The sequence below is a fragment of the Chamaea fasciata genome, unplaced genomic scaffold (genome assembly GCF_029207755.1).
Source record: "Chamaea fasciata isolate MVZ Bird 193981 ecotype frontalis unplaced genomic scaffold, bChaFas1.0.hap1 SCAF_1, whole genome shotgun sequence".
Lineage (NCBI taxonomy): Eukaryota > Metazoa > Chordata > Aves > Passeriformes > Sylviidae > Chamaea > Chamaea fasciata.
Genome location: NW_027094086.1, coordinates 71,998,115 through 72,015,182, shown reverse-complemented (window position 1 = coordinate 72,015,182; position 17,068 = coordinate 71,998,115). Strand labels below are relative to the sequence as shown.

The window sequence follows — 17,068 nt, the reverse complement described above, 5'->3', positions numbered from 1 at the left end:
GATTCATCTGCTTGAGTTGGGGATTCATCTGCTTTTATGTCAATTTACATGCTTTTCTGATTCAGTGCCAAGCAACCACATTAGTTTTTCAGTGCTTGGATTGAAGGGAAGATTTTGCTTCTTTCAGTGACAAAGTAACAAAGATTGATAATCCTGCAAGAAAAGTAAGTCATCAACTGGAATGGAAGCTCCCTAGTCAATATCTGTTATGCAGCAGTAGCTCACAGTTACTGTAATCAGCCTCATCTGTGGTGCTCATGTGCATGTGTCTGTCAGTGTTTCCAATTCAAAGTTTTCCGCGGAAGCACCCTGTATTTTCTCATTTAGATTTTCTGCTCTGTGAATCATGTTGGACCAAATCAAATCATCTCTGGGGGTGATGGTTGTACTCTGAAACACAGCTGATTGTCTTATTCTGTGCTTTATTGCTATGCAATAAAGACATTGTTTAATTTAGTGGCTAGCACAGCAAATTCGGAGGTCTTCAATCCCATCAGTTGGGGAAAAAGGACATGACTCTGTGCCTAGGCAGTCTGCTCTTGGTGTTCACTGCGCCTTTTGGTGCAAGATCTTGACTTGGAAAGCTCTGAGTCTTCATCACAGGAGGAAACTTGTTCCTAATCTTGCTTGTCAGAAGGTCTGTAATCTGTAATTACCATGATGTGATTTCAGCTTCTGGAATCATAGATTTCACAAATAAAACACATTAATGTTGTTGACCCAAGCTCCCCATTTGTTCTGGTTCAGCCAGAGTTACGTATTTATTGTCACATCCTGCCTTCTACTGGGGGCTTGGTAGGCTTGGAAGCAACCCACATCAGCCGAGTACATAAGTTACCAGCTTTTTACTGAGCATCATTCTGATCAGTTGCTTGACATTAGAAGATTATGTTAAACATTAGAAGATTAGAACATTAGAAATCTGGGAACTTTCATCTCTGAGTTATCATTTTCTTGATGCACTCAACACTCAGTTATCTGGGGGGACAAAGAGTTGGTTAGTTCAGTTAAAAGTATTAATTATCCAACGTATGCGTTAAATTAAGCTACAGAAGTATGCTGAGAGAATATAACTGAAGGGGAAAAGGAAAATTAATATAAAGCACAAAGATTTTGAATGGGCATAATTCCAAAACTTTAGATGGACAGCACACAGCAGCACTGCCTACTCAGAAACCCTATTTCTGACTGGAGCTAGTTATTGTGGAGCCATCTTTGAGCCTCTCTGAGCATACTATTTGTTCACCTACTGTACAGGATATGACTCTATGAATTTTGTCGTGCTTAAAAATTTTTATTGGCAGAAAGGACAGTTCAGCAAATGTTACAGATATCTGCACACTTCCTTAAAGTTTTTCCTATTTTGGAAAATTTTAGAGTGTGCAGTCATGCTGTCTTCATTGATGGAGGAAAGAAGCATCTGGTGGTACTTATTTAACTTAATCTCTTTTAAGATTTACAGTAGTAATCTATTCAGCTCTTGAATATCTCTGAATAAGATCCCTAGTTACATTTTTTTTTTTTTTTTTTACTTCAGAACATCCCTCTGCTTCTAGAAAAAGAAATTGATGTTCTGTTTATCAATGCTATTTCTGTCTTCTTGGTGCTCTTATGGACAAGATCAAATGCAGCTGGCCCAAAGCAATGAGTAGGATTTTGACCACAGCTGTACTGTGCAGAAATTCTGCTTGTCTCCATGATGAGATGCCCCTGAAGCACCGGGTTACTGTAGTGGTATGACCTGAGCACTCACCTTAGTTCAACAGGGGTTGGGCTGCTCACAAAGAATTCATCAAGTGACAATGCAGGGAGAAACAGACCCTGTGTTATCGTCTTGCTAACCCTGTTGGTACTTTGTACCCATGTCACTGTTCTCAAAGGGAACACGACCACCCAGAGGAGTCAACGAAGGCTGCAAACCAGCTCTCTCCCAATCCATGGCCCAGCTGGCTCTATGATAGCAAGCCTGCAAATCTGATATAGAGAACCCAACTCTCCTTCCCATGATGTCGTATTTTGGCCTTCACTTTTCCCATGTAAAGGAAAATGTATTGCCTGAAGTTACTCACCTGAATATGTATATGTGCACAAACAGATGAAGAAAGTTGAAGCACTGCTTACCAGTAATTTTCTCTGCAAGGTGTCCTGTTCTGCTGTGTACCCTCTCTTTCTCTCTGAATCCATGTTCAAGTGTTTCTGTTCTTAAGAGAAATAATTTGAGGTGATGGAGCACACACTGAGGATTATGTCTAAAGCAGACATCTCTCCCACTGATATCTTCTGACCAAAGCAGTCAGCAAGGCCCTGAGCTTCAGCCAGCTGCTCAGGTCAGTAAAGGGCAGCATGTTTCTGGAATGTCTTAAAATTTCCCTTTTAGTGGTTCATAAGAAGAATAGTCTGCCTTAGCAGTCTGTTTTGGACATTATTAAGTGATAAAAAAATAAATTATTCTTTCATTAAGCTGGCATGCTGTCTATTTCAGTGTCTTTAAGCTCTCAGTGTAACTATGTTTAAGTCAAATCTGGAGTATGCTTCTAATTAGACTTTACTGTAGAGTTGATCTGCAAAGTTCAGCAGGGGCAGAATTCATCACAGTTTGCTCTAGAGAACAGAAATAAATATAATAGATATATTTGCAGTCCACTGTTGCAATGTGTCCAGATTGGCAAGGAAAAGCCTTCACTCTTTAAACTTAGAAACCTTTTTTGTAGTCCAATATTTGCAGTTAGTAAAGGTATTTCTCCTTTCAGTACACCTCTTTAAATTACTAAATGTGATCTGATATCTCAGTGTGAAAGTTGGCCTTAGTCTGTAATGTCTGTTTGCTTCCCTCAGCCAATAAAAGGGCAAAACATTAAAAAAGAAAAATAAAAAGGAAATCCCTGTGTCTGTTTCATCACACAAAGAAACACTACGACATTTGGTTTCATAATTTGTCTAATGCCTTTCCTTGCAATTGCATGGGTCTCCAACTATCTTGAAATGGCTGCAGCTGTTTTCTTTACCTTGGACTTCCAGTGATAGATGCTGCTGTAACATATTAAATAAAGAAAAACTGTGTTCTAAATGTCACATCATTTCATCAGACCATAGATGATTAAAATGTAATCCTATATCAGATGTAGCAATAAATAAAATTAAATAACATTAAATAACATAACATAAAATAACATGCCATGCCATAACATAAAATGAAATCTCTTTCATATCAGAAGCCTTTCCAGCTGAGGACATGAGTGTCTGGAATTTTGCGCTTTAGTGGTGGACATGATATTACCATTTTTCCTCTTGCTATGGTTCTTCTGAGATCACTTTCTTAAAAACATTAATAAAAAGGTTATTAATCCAGAGCAGATACTTCTACTCTTCACAGGTAATAGTAAGACTAAAATTATTACAAAGGTGGTTTGGTTAGTGGCATTTAGTACAGCTTTGAATCAGTGCCTGTTATTGTTTGTTAGCAGACTTTTATTAAAACTTTTGCTGCTAGTAGGGTGTGTAGAGAGAATTTATGATCTAAGAATAAAAATTAATTCTTTCAATTTTGTCTTTAAGGATTAATGGAAATGGCTATAATAATTCAGTGTTATCCTTTCATTTTTCTGGGTTTTAATGAAAAGCCTTGTAATTACCTAGTGCAAGCTTTTCTTTATTATATAATATTTCATGTAACTCAAAACCAGCGTGTGCTTGCATGTGCAATGTACTCTTTCAGATAAGAAACCTGACTGAAAATGTGCAAAGCATATTCTACCAGTTTTGCTTATTTTGCAGGAAGATAAATAATTGTGTTTCTTTGATTGTGCCACCCATAAGGTTGGTTCTTTACTTTTGCGTGTATCATCATTTTTGCCAGTATCCTAAAATAGGAGAGAAAATACCTACTGGTTTTGAAATCTTCTCCCTGATGGCAGTGACAGAGTGGGAAAACAGTAAGTTGGTGTGAAGTGGAGGTGCCTCCTCTGACTTCCTTTTTCCAATGCCAATCTGTGATTACAAAACACCTTCATAGCATTTCCTTACCTGTTTGAAATGGTCGACAAGAACCACCACCCATGGAGTTAGGATATTTTTACTTCTTATCTACTCTAGGTGAAACAGCAAGGTCCGCCTAACATTTATGAAAAACACTAGGGGGCTATTGAGGACACTCTGTTCTTTTATATCTCATCTAGCCTGCTTATGTCAGGTGCCAGTCAGAGAGGCTGAATGAGGAAGGAGGACACTTCTGCAAGCAGATCATCTGTTCCCAACTGCGGAGAGGCACAACAGCAGAGTGAGCCTCATTAATACACGAAACTATGATAACAATGACCCAGAGAGAATGGAAGAACTTAGGACTGAGATGCATCTCAGTCAGGGGAAGGTGGAAAATTTCAAATTTCAGGGAACATGAATGCATGAAAACTAGCATTTATCAAAGAAAGGAGGGGACTGAAAGGTTACCTGAATATGAGGAGTAATGTCTTTACTCTGCAAGTAACTGCACACTGGAACACACTACCCAGAGAGGTTGTGGAATGTCTTTCACTGGGGGTATTCAAGAACACTCTGGATGCAATCCTGTCCAAAGCACTTTAGGATGACCTGACTTGAGCAGGGAGGTTAGATCAGATGACCCTTCTAACCTGACTCATTCTGTGACTCTGTGTCATCCCGTGACAGAAATATTGGATGGAATTTCAACAGCAGTTACACCAAGCCATAAGGTGAAGGGGGAAGAGGATGATTATGAAATTGGTTTCCTTTTTGTTATGAAAAGAGAAAGGAAAAAAATAGAAAAAGGAAAAGAGGAGCAGGTTGTAATGGGTTGATGCTGTCTGTATTCCTGGCACTCAGCGACAAAGCCTCTCTGTCACTACCCTCCACAGCTGGATGGGGGAGAGAAAATATAAAGAAGGGTTCATGACTTGAGATAAGGACAGATCACTCACCAAATATCATAATGGGCTAAACAGGCTCAAATTAAAAATATGAATTGAATTTATTGCTAACAAAATCAGAGCAGGATAATGAGAAGTAAAATAAAATCTTAAAACCTTCCACCTTCCCCTCCATGCCTGCCTCCTTCCCAGCTCTATCTCCTACCCCATCAGTGCAGGGAGACAGGGAATGGGGGCTATGGTCAGTTCATCGCCCATGGCTTCTCCCTCTGCCCAGGGAGAGGAGTAATTTCCCTGCTGCACCATGGGGTCCCTCCCACAGGAGTCAGTTCTCCATGAGCTTCTCCAGTGTGAGTCCACCACACAAGCAACAGTCCTCCCCAGACTGCTGTAGTGTGGGTCACTCTTCCATAGGGTGTGGTCCTTCAAGGACAGGCTGCTTGAGCATGGGCTCCTCTTTCCATGGGGCTTCCGTGGGGTCACAGCCTCCTCTCAGGTATCCACCTGCTCTGGCACGGGTCTCTTCCACAGGCTGCAGGTGGATCTCTGCATCCCCGTGGAACTCCATGGGCTGCAGGGGCACAGCTGCTTCACCACAGTCTTCACCTCCAGCTGGAGGGGAATCTCAGCTCTGGCATGTGGAGCATCTCCTGCCCCTCCTCCACTGACTTTGGTGTCTTCAGGGCTGCTTCTCTCACAGGCTTTGATTCCTCTGTTCTGTGGCCACAACTAGAGCTGCACAATAACTCTTCCTTCTTAAGTCTGTTATAACACCATTTCTAATGGTTATCTGTAATCTGTTATTACCGCCATTTCTAATTGGCCCAGCCTTGGCCAGTGGCATGTCCATCCTTTGGAGCTGCCAGAGATTGGCACAGCTGGACATGGGGAAAGCTTCTGGCAGCTTCTCATAGCAGCCGCCCCTGTAGCCCCTCCCCACTACCAAAGCTTGGCCATGCAAACCAAATACACAAGTCTGCAGGGAAAGTAATTTAATTATCTTCCTTCCTACAAAACTAAAACAGAGAAAAGAAGAACAAAATGGCAGTGAAAATGTTTGGAGAGAAATGGGTAAGCCATCATAATTGGATTTTCTTTCCATACCATAACAGCTGATTGGCAAAATCTCATGAAAGAGCACTAGATTCCTGTATATGTGGAATTCTGGATTCTATTTTCAGTTACCATCCAAACTTCTGGATCTCTCGATAGATCCCCATACTCCAAATTTCTAGAGGTTTTGAGTGAATTAATGAAATCCCGATGTATTTTTCACCCTTGCCCCCCTGCCCCTGCATGGCTTTGCAAGGTGTCTATCCAGTGAATATAGGTGACAAAATCCACTGAACTCCGGGTGCGACTTTCAAGGCCTTCTGTAAGTATTAGGTTAGAGTAGAGAATGGCTTCTTTGACTAAGTTTGTTACTGGCAAATTTGCATCAGCAAAATGATATAATAAATTGCAAAGTATTATGCCATGTAAGAACACTTTATCTTGAAAATGAAGGAGATTTATTTGAAATAAACAACAGGAAATAAACCAAGGAATTTTGTAATACTATATCTGAAAACAATTTTTCAGAAAAGAAATAATTGCATTTCAGAATTTATTAGAGTACCTCAATAAAAAAGTAATGAGTGCATCCACTTTTATGATTATTCTGAATTGTATTATAAAATCTATCAGCAATATAAGAGAAGATTGGAAAAAAATTTTCTGGGATACACAGTTTTAGTGTATTTTGCTGTCCTTGCTCTTCCATACCTATAAAATTTTCAATTTAGCAAAAGGAAATGAATGTAAAAGAAATCTTGGAGAGCTAAGGCATTGCAAAGGAAATAGTCAAAATGGATTGGTAGCCAGCTACTCTATGGCAGGTTGACATGTTTAGCACGCATCATAGGTAATTGTGAAACACAGAGGAAAAATAGCTATTAATAAACCATTTCCAGCAGTTTCATACAGGACTTAACATTTTACAGTTTAGCTCCTGAGGATGGATATAGCTGTGATGACCACAAGTTATGTATTACTTTTGAGATATATAATGCTGTAGGAAACTTTTATTCTGTGAGTAAAATTTGCCCCTAAACCTTCATGAGCAGTGATGCCTTGATCAGCCTATAGCAAAGTCTGTACTTTTTTTCCAGCAGCTGCAAAGGGCCATAACTAAATGAATATACAGAGATGGCAGAATGCAATTCCAACTGGACTTTGTTGATTATGTTAATAAAATGAAAGGAAATAATACAGACTGGCACCTCTGAAGCATAAATTCTTTCCATTACTTTAAGTGTCCCTTTTAAAGAGCATTTGTAGCTGAAATGTGAAGTTTATTCAAAAAAATTCAAATGCATCTTTCTAGAATTTAATGCTATTAAGCATTTGCCTGAATACAATTATTTTGAAGAAATGGGTCTTGAGACATCAGCAATATGGTGTGATTCATTGATCTCATGGGGTCAGTGAACAAGTGAACAAGTTCCAGAGAGGTGTCATTCAACATTAGAGCAGTATCTAGACTCCTAAGTTCTTGAATATATTATGTATTCATATATCTTTGTGTGTGTGTGTCTTATTATGTGTGCATATATACATATATAATCTGATCTGAGTCTAAATCAGAAAAAAATAATAGTTAAGCTTTCTTTTAACATTTCTGGGGTTAATTTCACTTTTGATTGGGTCTTCGAATGCCTTGCACTTCAGATATGAGTGGTCACATCTCACAGGGACGGCCAGTGGAAATCACAGCTCTTACTGACTTAGAGTAGGTTTTGGAGCTTTAAATCCTTAAGGTTAATTGCTGTTACCTCCTTAAAGAAAGTTGAATCATTTCCTGTCATTTGGTTTAGTCTGGAAGCAGTAGCATCCACTAACTATGTAAATTAAGCTATGTTAGGTTGCTTCAGAAGAAGTGAAGTTACATGGATTAAAGGGCACAAGGAAACTTTCTTGCTCCTAAGTTCAGACAGCAAGAAGTGGCCAAAACTACCTCAGGTGCTCACAGGGCTCTTTTAGACTCCTGTTTCCAATTTACATCCACAGAAAAATTCCTATACAGTTCCTCTCATCCTTTTACCCACTCAGACGGTATCCACATCACTAAATAAAAAAGGCACAGGAAATCAGCTTATGCATGACACCTTTGGTGGGTGGAAAGGGAGAATAATCTAAAGGGAATAATTGTATCTTCCTTTTAAGTGCTTTCACATTAAGAACAGAGACTGTGCTCCCCAGAAAATGAAGGTTTGTCTCCAACCTCCAGAAAAACAATCATAAATCTGGTTGAAGCACTATCTGAGCTTCATATGGTTGAGTTGTCTGTTTTGCAGTAACTTAGAAGAGTCTGTGGGGAAATATCCTTGTTGGCCAGTCACACTGTTTTATGAAGGAAATGGTAGAGATTCCCAGGATCTGTGCTGAGTAAGCAAACTTCAGAAAGAGCAGAGTAGTGTGTTTGCCCAGGGGCAGTACCTAGCTAGCCACCCAGTGCTTGGACATGTGCTCTGTGTAGCACTGCTCTGTGATGTACACTGGAGATATTTTTTGGGTCACATTGACAAAGTCATTTTCTTGCTTTCCTGATTCCACTGGTTCCATTTAATTTGGGAAAGTCTAGTCAGCCTGACATGTCCATAAATTGAGTATATAAAAAACCCTATAAAGGTCATATACAATACTTGTAACATTATTACAGGTTGATATTTTTGTACTAACTGTATCGTGTCGCATACCAGAATGCTTGCACTTGTGGTGATCAGAAATCAAAAATGAGATGTGTTTGCCCTTCCAAGAGCTATTTGCAAAGTCAGCATGAAACAAGATTCACTTCATTTGCTGCATTAAAAACTTACATGGTAAGACCTCCATGTCAACAAATAGCAGTTCACAGCACAGTATTTGGACACATAAGAACTGATTTTTCCTAGTTGAGAAGATACTTTTTCCTTTGAAATTTTGAAGTGACCCTGTTCATTTTTCCTAAAGAGAGAATGAAATAAATAAAGTCTGACATGGTAATCCTTCCATATCCACTGAATTCCCTAAGGTAACTCTGAGATTATTACATTTAATACAAATGAAAGCAGTTTTCACAAGTTTCAACAGCAGGTCACAATTTCATCAGTTCAGAATCAATAAAGGATAGGTGCTTGCAGATGTATATATTGTTTCTCATTTTTGAAACAATGAAATATGAATACTAGGTATTTTTTATACATGTATTATGATTATCAGTGCAGCTTTAAAAAACTGTCTTTTGAAAGGTTTGACATGGATTTTCAAGAACCCTGAATATGTTCTGAATGCATTTCATATTATTTTTACTCCTATAATTTGTGAAGTTTGTTTTATTTTTGTAGTTCATCATTCTTTATGCTGAGTGCTTCCAATAGTGCTTTTTTAACTCTGCAGTGAGATCCTGTAGTGCTAATGTAGAGGCCTTTTATATCAGTGGACCTCCAGTGAGAAGGATCTTCAGGCCTGATTGAAAGGCAGGGCATCCTTTTTTAATGTTTGTACAAAATGTTTTTTGTGGGTGGATCAAATTCACTTTGAGTATTTGCACATTAGGTTTTTGAAGCTTTTGAAGCCTTTGAAGTGAAATCCCTATTGTAATGAAAGTTTTACACAGATGTGGAATGAAGATTTAAAGTTCTAGTAGGGTTATTATTACTAAAAGTTTAGTTCTTTGTATATTGTCAGTGTAATTTTACTTCTTATGATATCGTAAGTCCTGTCCAACTATTTTGCCTTTTTTTTTTCCATTTTTTTTAAAAGACGCAAATGCACTGATTAAATGTAACCAGTGAAGGCTCAGGGCACAAAGCTCTTAAAATTGTTGGGTTGTGATCTGCCAGCAAAATACCTGTGCAGCTCCGAGTGTGGAGAAAATGTAGTGTATTCCAGACTGCTCTCAAGGAAGCACTTCATAAAATAGAGAGTGAAAGTTACAGGGAGGAGTGAGAGCACTATTGGATCTGCTCAGCTTCATACATCCGAGGCAGCTCATAATCACTTCTGCCAAAAACCTGCTCTGGGAACTCTCAGCGCAGCAGATAGAGATGGAAGCAGCACAAGAGGCCACATTAACTGGGATCTGGTCTGTCTTTGAAAAAGAGTTTTCTGACAGTTTGGACCGCTGTGAGGCAGTGCCAGCTTTCTTGCCTTTCTAGTGCCCCTCCGAAGTTCTGATAGGTTTGAGATACTCCTGTAAAATGCTCAAAATGTGGCAGCCTTTTTCTATACAATAGTGCTTCAAAAAATGTTCACCTATTAATTTTATTTGAAGTGCTTCCGCACAACAGATGTTTTTAAAACAGTTTTGTTTATTTATTTTCCCACTTCAGAATAAAATTTAGAAACGAGAAACAAAAGTTTTCTTGTTTCTCAGAGATATCAGTGTTCTAAAATGGTTCCTTGCACAAGTGGGGCTGTTCTTCACAAATCTGTGTATAAAATTTATCTTTCCTTTAAGAATTTATCGAGTTGTCAGCCTCTTCTAAGGTCATGGACTTTCCTCAGTTCTAGTAATCCTTACAGGAAATGGGCCACATGTTTATTTTCTGTGGTATCCACTGTTCCATTTTTTCTTTTTTTTTCAAGAAGAATTGCCATCTGTTGCTTTCCAGATTTTTTTTACATGTTCTCTAATTTCTCCTTCATCACCATCAGGTTTTTTGATCAGTTTTTTGATCAGTTTTCAATCAATTTTTTAAAGAAAGCCAAAAGGAATCTGTAATGCTCTCAAAAGCATAAGCAAGATAGCGTTGAAATGCACTTATCTTACCGTCAAATATTCTTGTGTAGGTCTCTTTTCTTTTAATTACAGCCTCTGAGCACATTTTTACTCACCATCAATTACCACCTGTTATCCTGCTAATCTGGAGTAATGGCATGGTGGCAAAGTAGAAACAGAGTTAAAAGATAAAGCAATTGCATTGTAAGAATTCACTGTGCCCTTATGTGAAGAATGAAAACTCTGAGACACTTATGATGATGGAATACAGTGAGCTGAGCCAAGGTTGCCCAGCAGAGTCATGTACTATAAACACTTGGAGCAAAACCTGTCAGGCCACATGTTGTGGTTTGACCCCAGATGGCAGCTCAGCTGGTTTTTTGTGCTCGTGGGGTGGTGTGAGAAAGAAAAGGCCTTGGCTCTGTGTAAGTGCTGCTCAACAATAACAAAAACATCACTGAATTACCAGCACTGTTTCCAGCATAAATCCAAAACACAGTACCATGCTAGCTGCTATGAAAAAAATTAACTCTACCCAGCCAACCCCAGCACATCATGATCATGTATCTCATAATCCTAGTTGGACACGAGCTGGTTTATTCAGATGTCATATCCCTAAAGGATATAAAAAAGTGTGTTTATCTAAATAAAATGCTTGAAGATAAATCCAACTTCCACATTAGTATGAGTGCATAGATCACAAGAAGGCAATAAATTATCTTACCTTTTCTTATTTTCAGAACCAAATTTTGTGTCATCTTATGACATTGGGAACTTTACCTACTTCTTCTTCCGGGAAAATGCAGTGGAGCATGACTGTGGGAAAACAGTTTTCTCTCGTGCTGCTCGGGTGTGCAAAAATGATATTGGTGGCAAGTTTGTGCTGGAGGATACTTGGACTACTTTCATGAAAGCTCGTCTGAACTGCTCTCGCCCTGGAGAAATTCCATTTTACTATAATGAACTTCAGAGTACTTTCTTCCTGCCAGAACTGGACTTGATCTATGGGATTTTTACTACTAATGTGTAAGTAAACTGAATGTTATATTTTATTTTCTTGCTGTTTGTGACAGCGAAACCTAGAACTTCTGAGCTACTCTCTTCTGCATATGCCAAGTAAACATCATAAATTCAAATGACTGTTTTGTCCAATCCACTGTTTTCCGTGAACAAGTATAGTTCTAAATGTTTCCCACATGAATTGTTGAAAACACGTGAGAAGGAATAAATTCTTAATATTTCATTACTGCAGGGAGCCAGTTGTGTTTAAGAGTATTCTGTCATATCCTTCACTTACTGTTAGAATGTAAATAATTTTTATTTTTAATATTGTAATACATAAATGCCATATGTGTTTATGAATTAAATCATATATAATTGTAATGTGACACGATAATGAATTTTACATGATGGAATTTGACCATGCCATAAAAAAACCCATCTTACCTAAAGTAGTATAAGAGGTGCTCTCATGTATTTTAATTTAGTCCTAACATATCCTTTTGTGAGTTAAAAAGTCAAACCAAGAATTTAACCTAATTTTAATTGAACCTGTTATATCAATAACATAAAAGAAAAGAAAAAAAAAGTACAATTTGGTCTTAAAAATTCAAATTTTTTAAATATTAAAAAGTTGGATGGACATATGAAGAAAGAGACATTTATCTTAGAAATGTCCTTTTTATATTTGAACATGATAACTGGTGTTCAAACGCTGCTCAGCGAGAGCAGCCTCTGTGTTATGGCTGTGCAGCCCAGTGTTCAGACCACTGGAATAATTTCCAGTTTCGAGTTCCGATTCTCCAACCTTCTTGTACTGTCTTGCTTCGTAAATCAGTTTTATCTAGAATTTTAAAAGGTCCTTGGGCCCCTAAAACATAGGTAAGGCACCCTTGAACACAGGGATACCTACCCTTTATAAATACCTATCAACCAGGTGGAAAAGTTAATGCCAACAAATTATAATCCCTAGGCATTCTAGACAGTGAGCATGAATTTGAGCTCATTTAGGCAACTTCCAGCCTCAGGCTCGTCCCTGGACTGGCAGCTCAGGTCGTGAACAAGGCTAGCGATGAGATGCTTGCACCAGGCTGTGGCAATTCCTAGATCAGGACATTGGATGCTGAGCTCAGCCTGTTTCTGCAATGAAGTAATGTGGGGAATCTAAACACTGTCTGTGTAAAGACAGTGGCAGAGACTTTGAGATTACTGGGGGTAAGAAAACCTGCTGTTGTTTCGATCAGTACTTTTAATTTTGTTCTGTTTTCCTAGTTAGTTCATAAAAGACAGGTATTTGTCAGGTGGCATCCACATACACTGTTCAACTAGATCTTTCTTGAAAAGTCAAAGTAGCCAGGGCATGTTCCTGCCATGAAAAGCCTGAGCAGAGGAATTCTGCTCTAGAAAATCCATGGGGCTTTGGCCATGGAAGGGGAATGATGTTCCTGATGCTTCCTGGGTCTCCTGAAAATGGACTTGCTATTGTTAAGACTACCTTTGCCACATGAAAATAGACAGTATTTTAAACCTTGCTGCTACTTTCCTCTTTCCCCATGGCCCAGCGTTCTGACTGTCCAAGAGAGATGGACTGTTCAAAGAAGAACTACCTACCTATAACTCTTTGAGGGTTTTTCAGTTGCTCTATTTAAATGCCTGCCATCAAATAGTGTAACTAAATTTTTTGGACATTTTTGAAATATTTTAGGGTTAGGATTACTTCCCCCATGCTGACTACCTGTTCATAGTTTGTGGAACTCATATAATCCTTTTTGTCCTGCAAGTTATGGTGGAGAAACGCAAGGGTTTCCTATGACAGGGAACAACAACATATTCCTTTCTGTTCATATAACAGCATCAGATATAACTTAATGGCATTCATAATTATTCAGTCTCAGTATCTTCAGAATTACAATGACTTTATTAGACCTTAATGCTTTTTTAAATATACTTTAATATACTTGTGAAGGGAAAAATTTGAAACCTCTCTCTAACAGTCAAACCTGCACCTTTTATATGTGGCTGACTATCAAATCCACTATAGCCAGTGCTTCATGAAAAAGCTGATTTTGTTTCTTTCGGACTATCTAAAAAATCTATAAACATGATTCTCGTGTCCTCGTAGGACTTCATGAAATTCAAGAAAACATTGGTACAGTTAATAACATTAGTGAGATGCATTTAGTGATATAAATAAGGATTTATCAGCTCCAATGATGATTGCTTCTGCAGAAGTTGTAAGCATGGGACTTCAAGTTTTGGGCTTCCTCTGAAATAAGAGAGACAGGCATAGGACAGCAAATTGCTCTTTTGTATTTAATCCACATATCCTAACTTTTTTCAGTTGTTGTTTTTTGTTTTTTTCCCCCATCATTATGGAGTTTCTATAGTATGTTTTCTTAAGCCTTTTGTAGATTCCAGGCTACGCTTAAAAAAAAAAAGAAAATAGGGAAAAAAAAAATAAAAGAGAGAAGAATCCTGTATGGATCAATTGCCAGCAGTTTTAGCTGCAAATCCATGCAATTGACACCTTCATTATCTCTTCCATTATCTAAAAATGAGGAAAAGAACAATGCAGCTTTCCATATTAGGAGCTTTCATGGTTATTAGATTGTATTCTTTACACTATGCAGAATTACTTTATTACCTTGTATGTCAAATTTTCAAGGCAAACCCAGGAAATTGTGTGTTTTGTCCAGCTGCCATTTATTGATCTTTATTTTTTAACATGATATTTTGTAAGCAGTCCAAGTTGTTTTCTCTTGATGGTTTCTGCAACTTGCATTCTTATTGCTCTACAACATCTCTTGGAGGACAGGATTTTTGTGGACGTTTGTTATCCAGGGATTCCATAGGATCGAGAGACATACCTGTCATTGAAAATCCTTACTTATATCATGCAGTCATTTGTTGTATGGAAGAAACTTTATTGAACCCTGAGAACAATATCCTGAACATTGTTCTGAGAAAAGAGGTGTCCGTAGTGCTTGTGATTATGTGTGGAAGTGTAGCAGTATGGTATTAGAAGTATAGTATAGAGACGCAGCAGAAAGTGGGAAGTTCTGAGTTCTTCCATAGACCAGCTTCTTGGTAAGGCTGACAAATATTTTAAATGCAATGATTATGCTAAATCATATATCATTATCTTGAGACATCATCTCCTGGCTGATCATATCTGCTTCATTAATTAGTTAAAGGATTGAAGAGTTACTGCCTTTTTTATTTATTTTTCAGCAATTTGACTTTTTAATGTTATTACATAGGTTAATGTATTTATTTCTTTTTCAGGAACAGCATAGCAGCCTCAGCAGTTTGTGTTTTCAATCTGAGTGCCATAACTCAGGCCTTTAATGGACCCTTCAAATACCAGGAGAACTCTCGCTCAGCTTGGCTTCCATATCCCAATCCTAACCCTAATTTTCAGGTATGGATATGTGGGAGAAGGACAATATTTTATGTGAGCTTTCCTCTAACTACTGTATGGTTCATAAATTACAAATCCAGTTTTGCACTGTGTCGTAGCTTAAGACCTTAAAAACCCCACTAAATTTAAAAAAAAAAAAAAGTGCTTAGGAGAGCCCCTTATTTTAATATATTTAATTTTAATTTTATCCCTCCACAAAATAATTTGGATTGAAAAACAGATGTACTTTGAAGGGTAGGAGAAAAAATGCTTCAATCTTCTGTCACAATAAAACACCGTAGTTATCTGTCAAGGTGACATACTTCATGCTCTGAAGCATGATCAAACTGCTATTCTCTTTTACATTTAATTTGTGCTATTAGGACTAAAAAAATGGAACAGCGTCTGGCAGAAAAAAGAAAATGAGAGGGAGGTGGTAAAGGAGGAGTGGTCAGAATTTAATATATTTTCATTTGCAAGGTGGTCCATACTCCTTGAAGAGTCAGATTTAAAGAATTTGCGATGTGTTCTGCCCCTCATTTGAACTTGCTGGCCTCAGAGGGTATAATAATCTGCAGCTGGCTGACAGAGTAAAACCACTTAGTCCAAGGTGGGTCATTTAGAGGAACTCTACAAAAAGAAAGGGGTATTTCAGCAAGCACATATGCATTGTTTTAGTCTTTTGCAACGTCACCACTCCTACTAGGACAATTTTATTGAGTGTGCTTTCTGCAAGGGAGATGGAAGGAAAAACAGCATTAATGTAGTGATTAACAACAATGCTTTTCATCAGGGTATTTAAGTGTAGTTACCTCTAGCCACCTTTCACCCTCCCTTAATCTCAATGCATTTTCACAAGCTCATTTCTGCTCCTGGAACAGCCTTCCCTAGATTGTAAGAGTTGTAAGACCTTTGCTAGCGTGCAAAAGAATCACCCATTGGGGATTGTAGGTAAATTACTTCCAGATCTTTGCAAATGAAGGAAAATAAGGTACAGTTTACAGGCTAGAGCCATGTTATCTTTCCTAAGTAGTATGTTCGTCATCAGCTCGTGACGACACTCTTAAGTACACCAGAATCCTACAGAACCAGGCAGTATTTGTATACAGCCATAGAAAGTACAATACTTGTGTTGTCAAAATAATGATAGGAAGAGGGTCTAAGAGAGGCTAAATTTTTAAAGGAGAAAGCCTGAAAAATGCTTCTATGTAAAAATCTTACCACCTTTCTGACTAGGTAAGCACATCCAATAAAACTTACTAAACTCTCCCTACAAACTTTGTATTAATGTGGTGTTAATTATTGTGAGAGCAGCCCATACTGAATGGTACTTACAAAGAAAGATGACAGCCTGATGGCTGTGTAAAAACAGTTTAAGTCTCTGCTGTACTGTTAGTGCACGTCTCCAAGTCCTAGTCAAGACAGGTGTTGAAATTTATTTCTTAGATGGCCTGGATGATTTCAATACAGCTGGTATTTCATCCAATTTACAGGAACAGTGACAACAGTTCTATCATATCTCACTGAGCTACAAACAGCTTTGAAGGCAGAACTAGTGTTAAAAGCTGCAGTGTGGCCTTTTACAATACAATATTGAAGGCAATTGATGTCAACTAATCTTTAGGTATCTCTAGTGATGTCCAATTTCTTATCTTTTGCCGATGCTGCTTTTTATTCCCTTAAACAATTTTCTGCTACATTTCTGGCTCCATAACTGCGGCAATGATGCATGCTAGAAACTAGTCCAATGCTTAGAGCTTTAAACGTTTTTTGTGACTTGACTTTGTGACTTTAGAGTACACACCTCACATGGATGAAATATATTTCTTGGCTGAGTCATTGGTTTCCCTCCAAGAAAGGACTTATCTTTTTTAGAGCCCTTATCATAAAGGATCAGCTTCTTTGGTGTGGTTTATTTTTTTCACTGGTCTGACATACTGAGCAAGTAACTGTTTCCTGACAGTTGCTAATTTGTCTTTCTTCATTGTCTGATCTTCCATTATGAAATAATTTGACTTTTTTTAGCATTTGTGGATCTGGAAGGAT

General features: G+C 38.1%; 1 protein-coding gene across 4 annotated transcripts in view; it reads left to right on the top strand.

Moving 5' to 3' along the window:
* SEMA5A (semaphorin 5A) overlaps positions 1-17,068 on the top strand; it is a 318,649-nt gene that overhangs the window by 180,554 nt on the left and 121,027 nt on the right. For all 4 annotated transcript variants that reach the window (XM_066186026.1, XM_066186022.1, XM_066186035.1 and 1 more), the window contains 2 exons: positions 11,364-11,649; positions 14,908-15,043. In XM_066186026.1, coding sequence (XP_066042123.1) covers positions 11,364-11,649; positions 14,908-15,043 — 422 coding nt within the window. The remainder of the gene's footprint in view (positions 1-11,363; positions 11,650-14,907; positions 15,044-17,068) is intronic.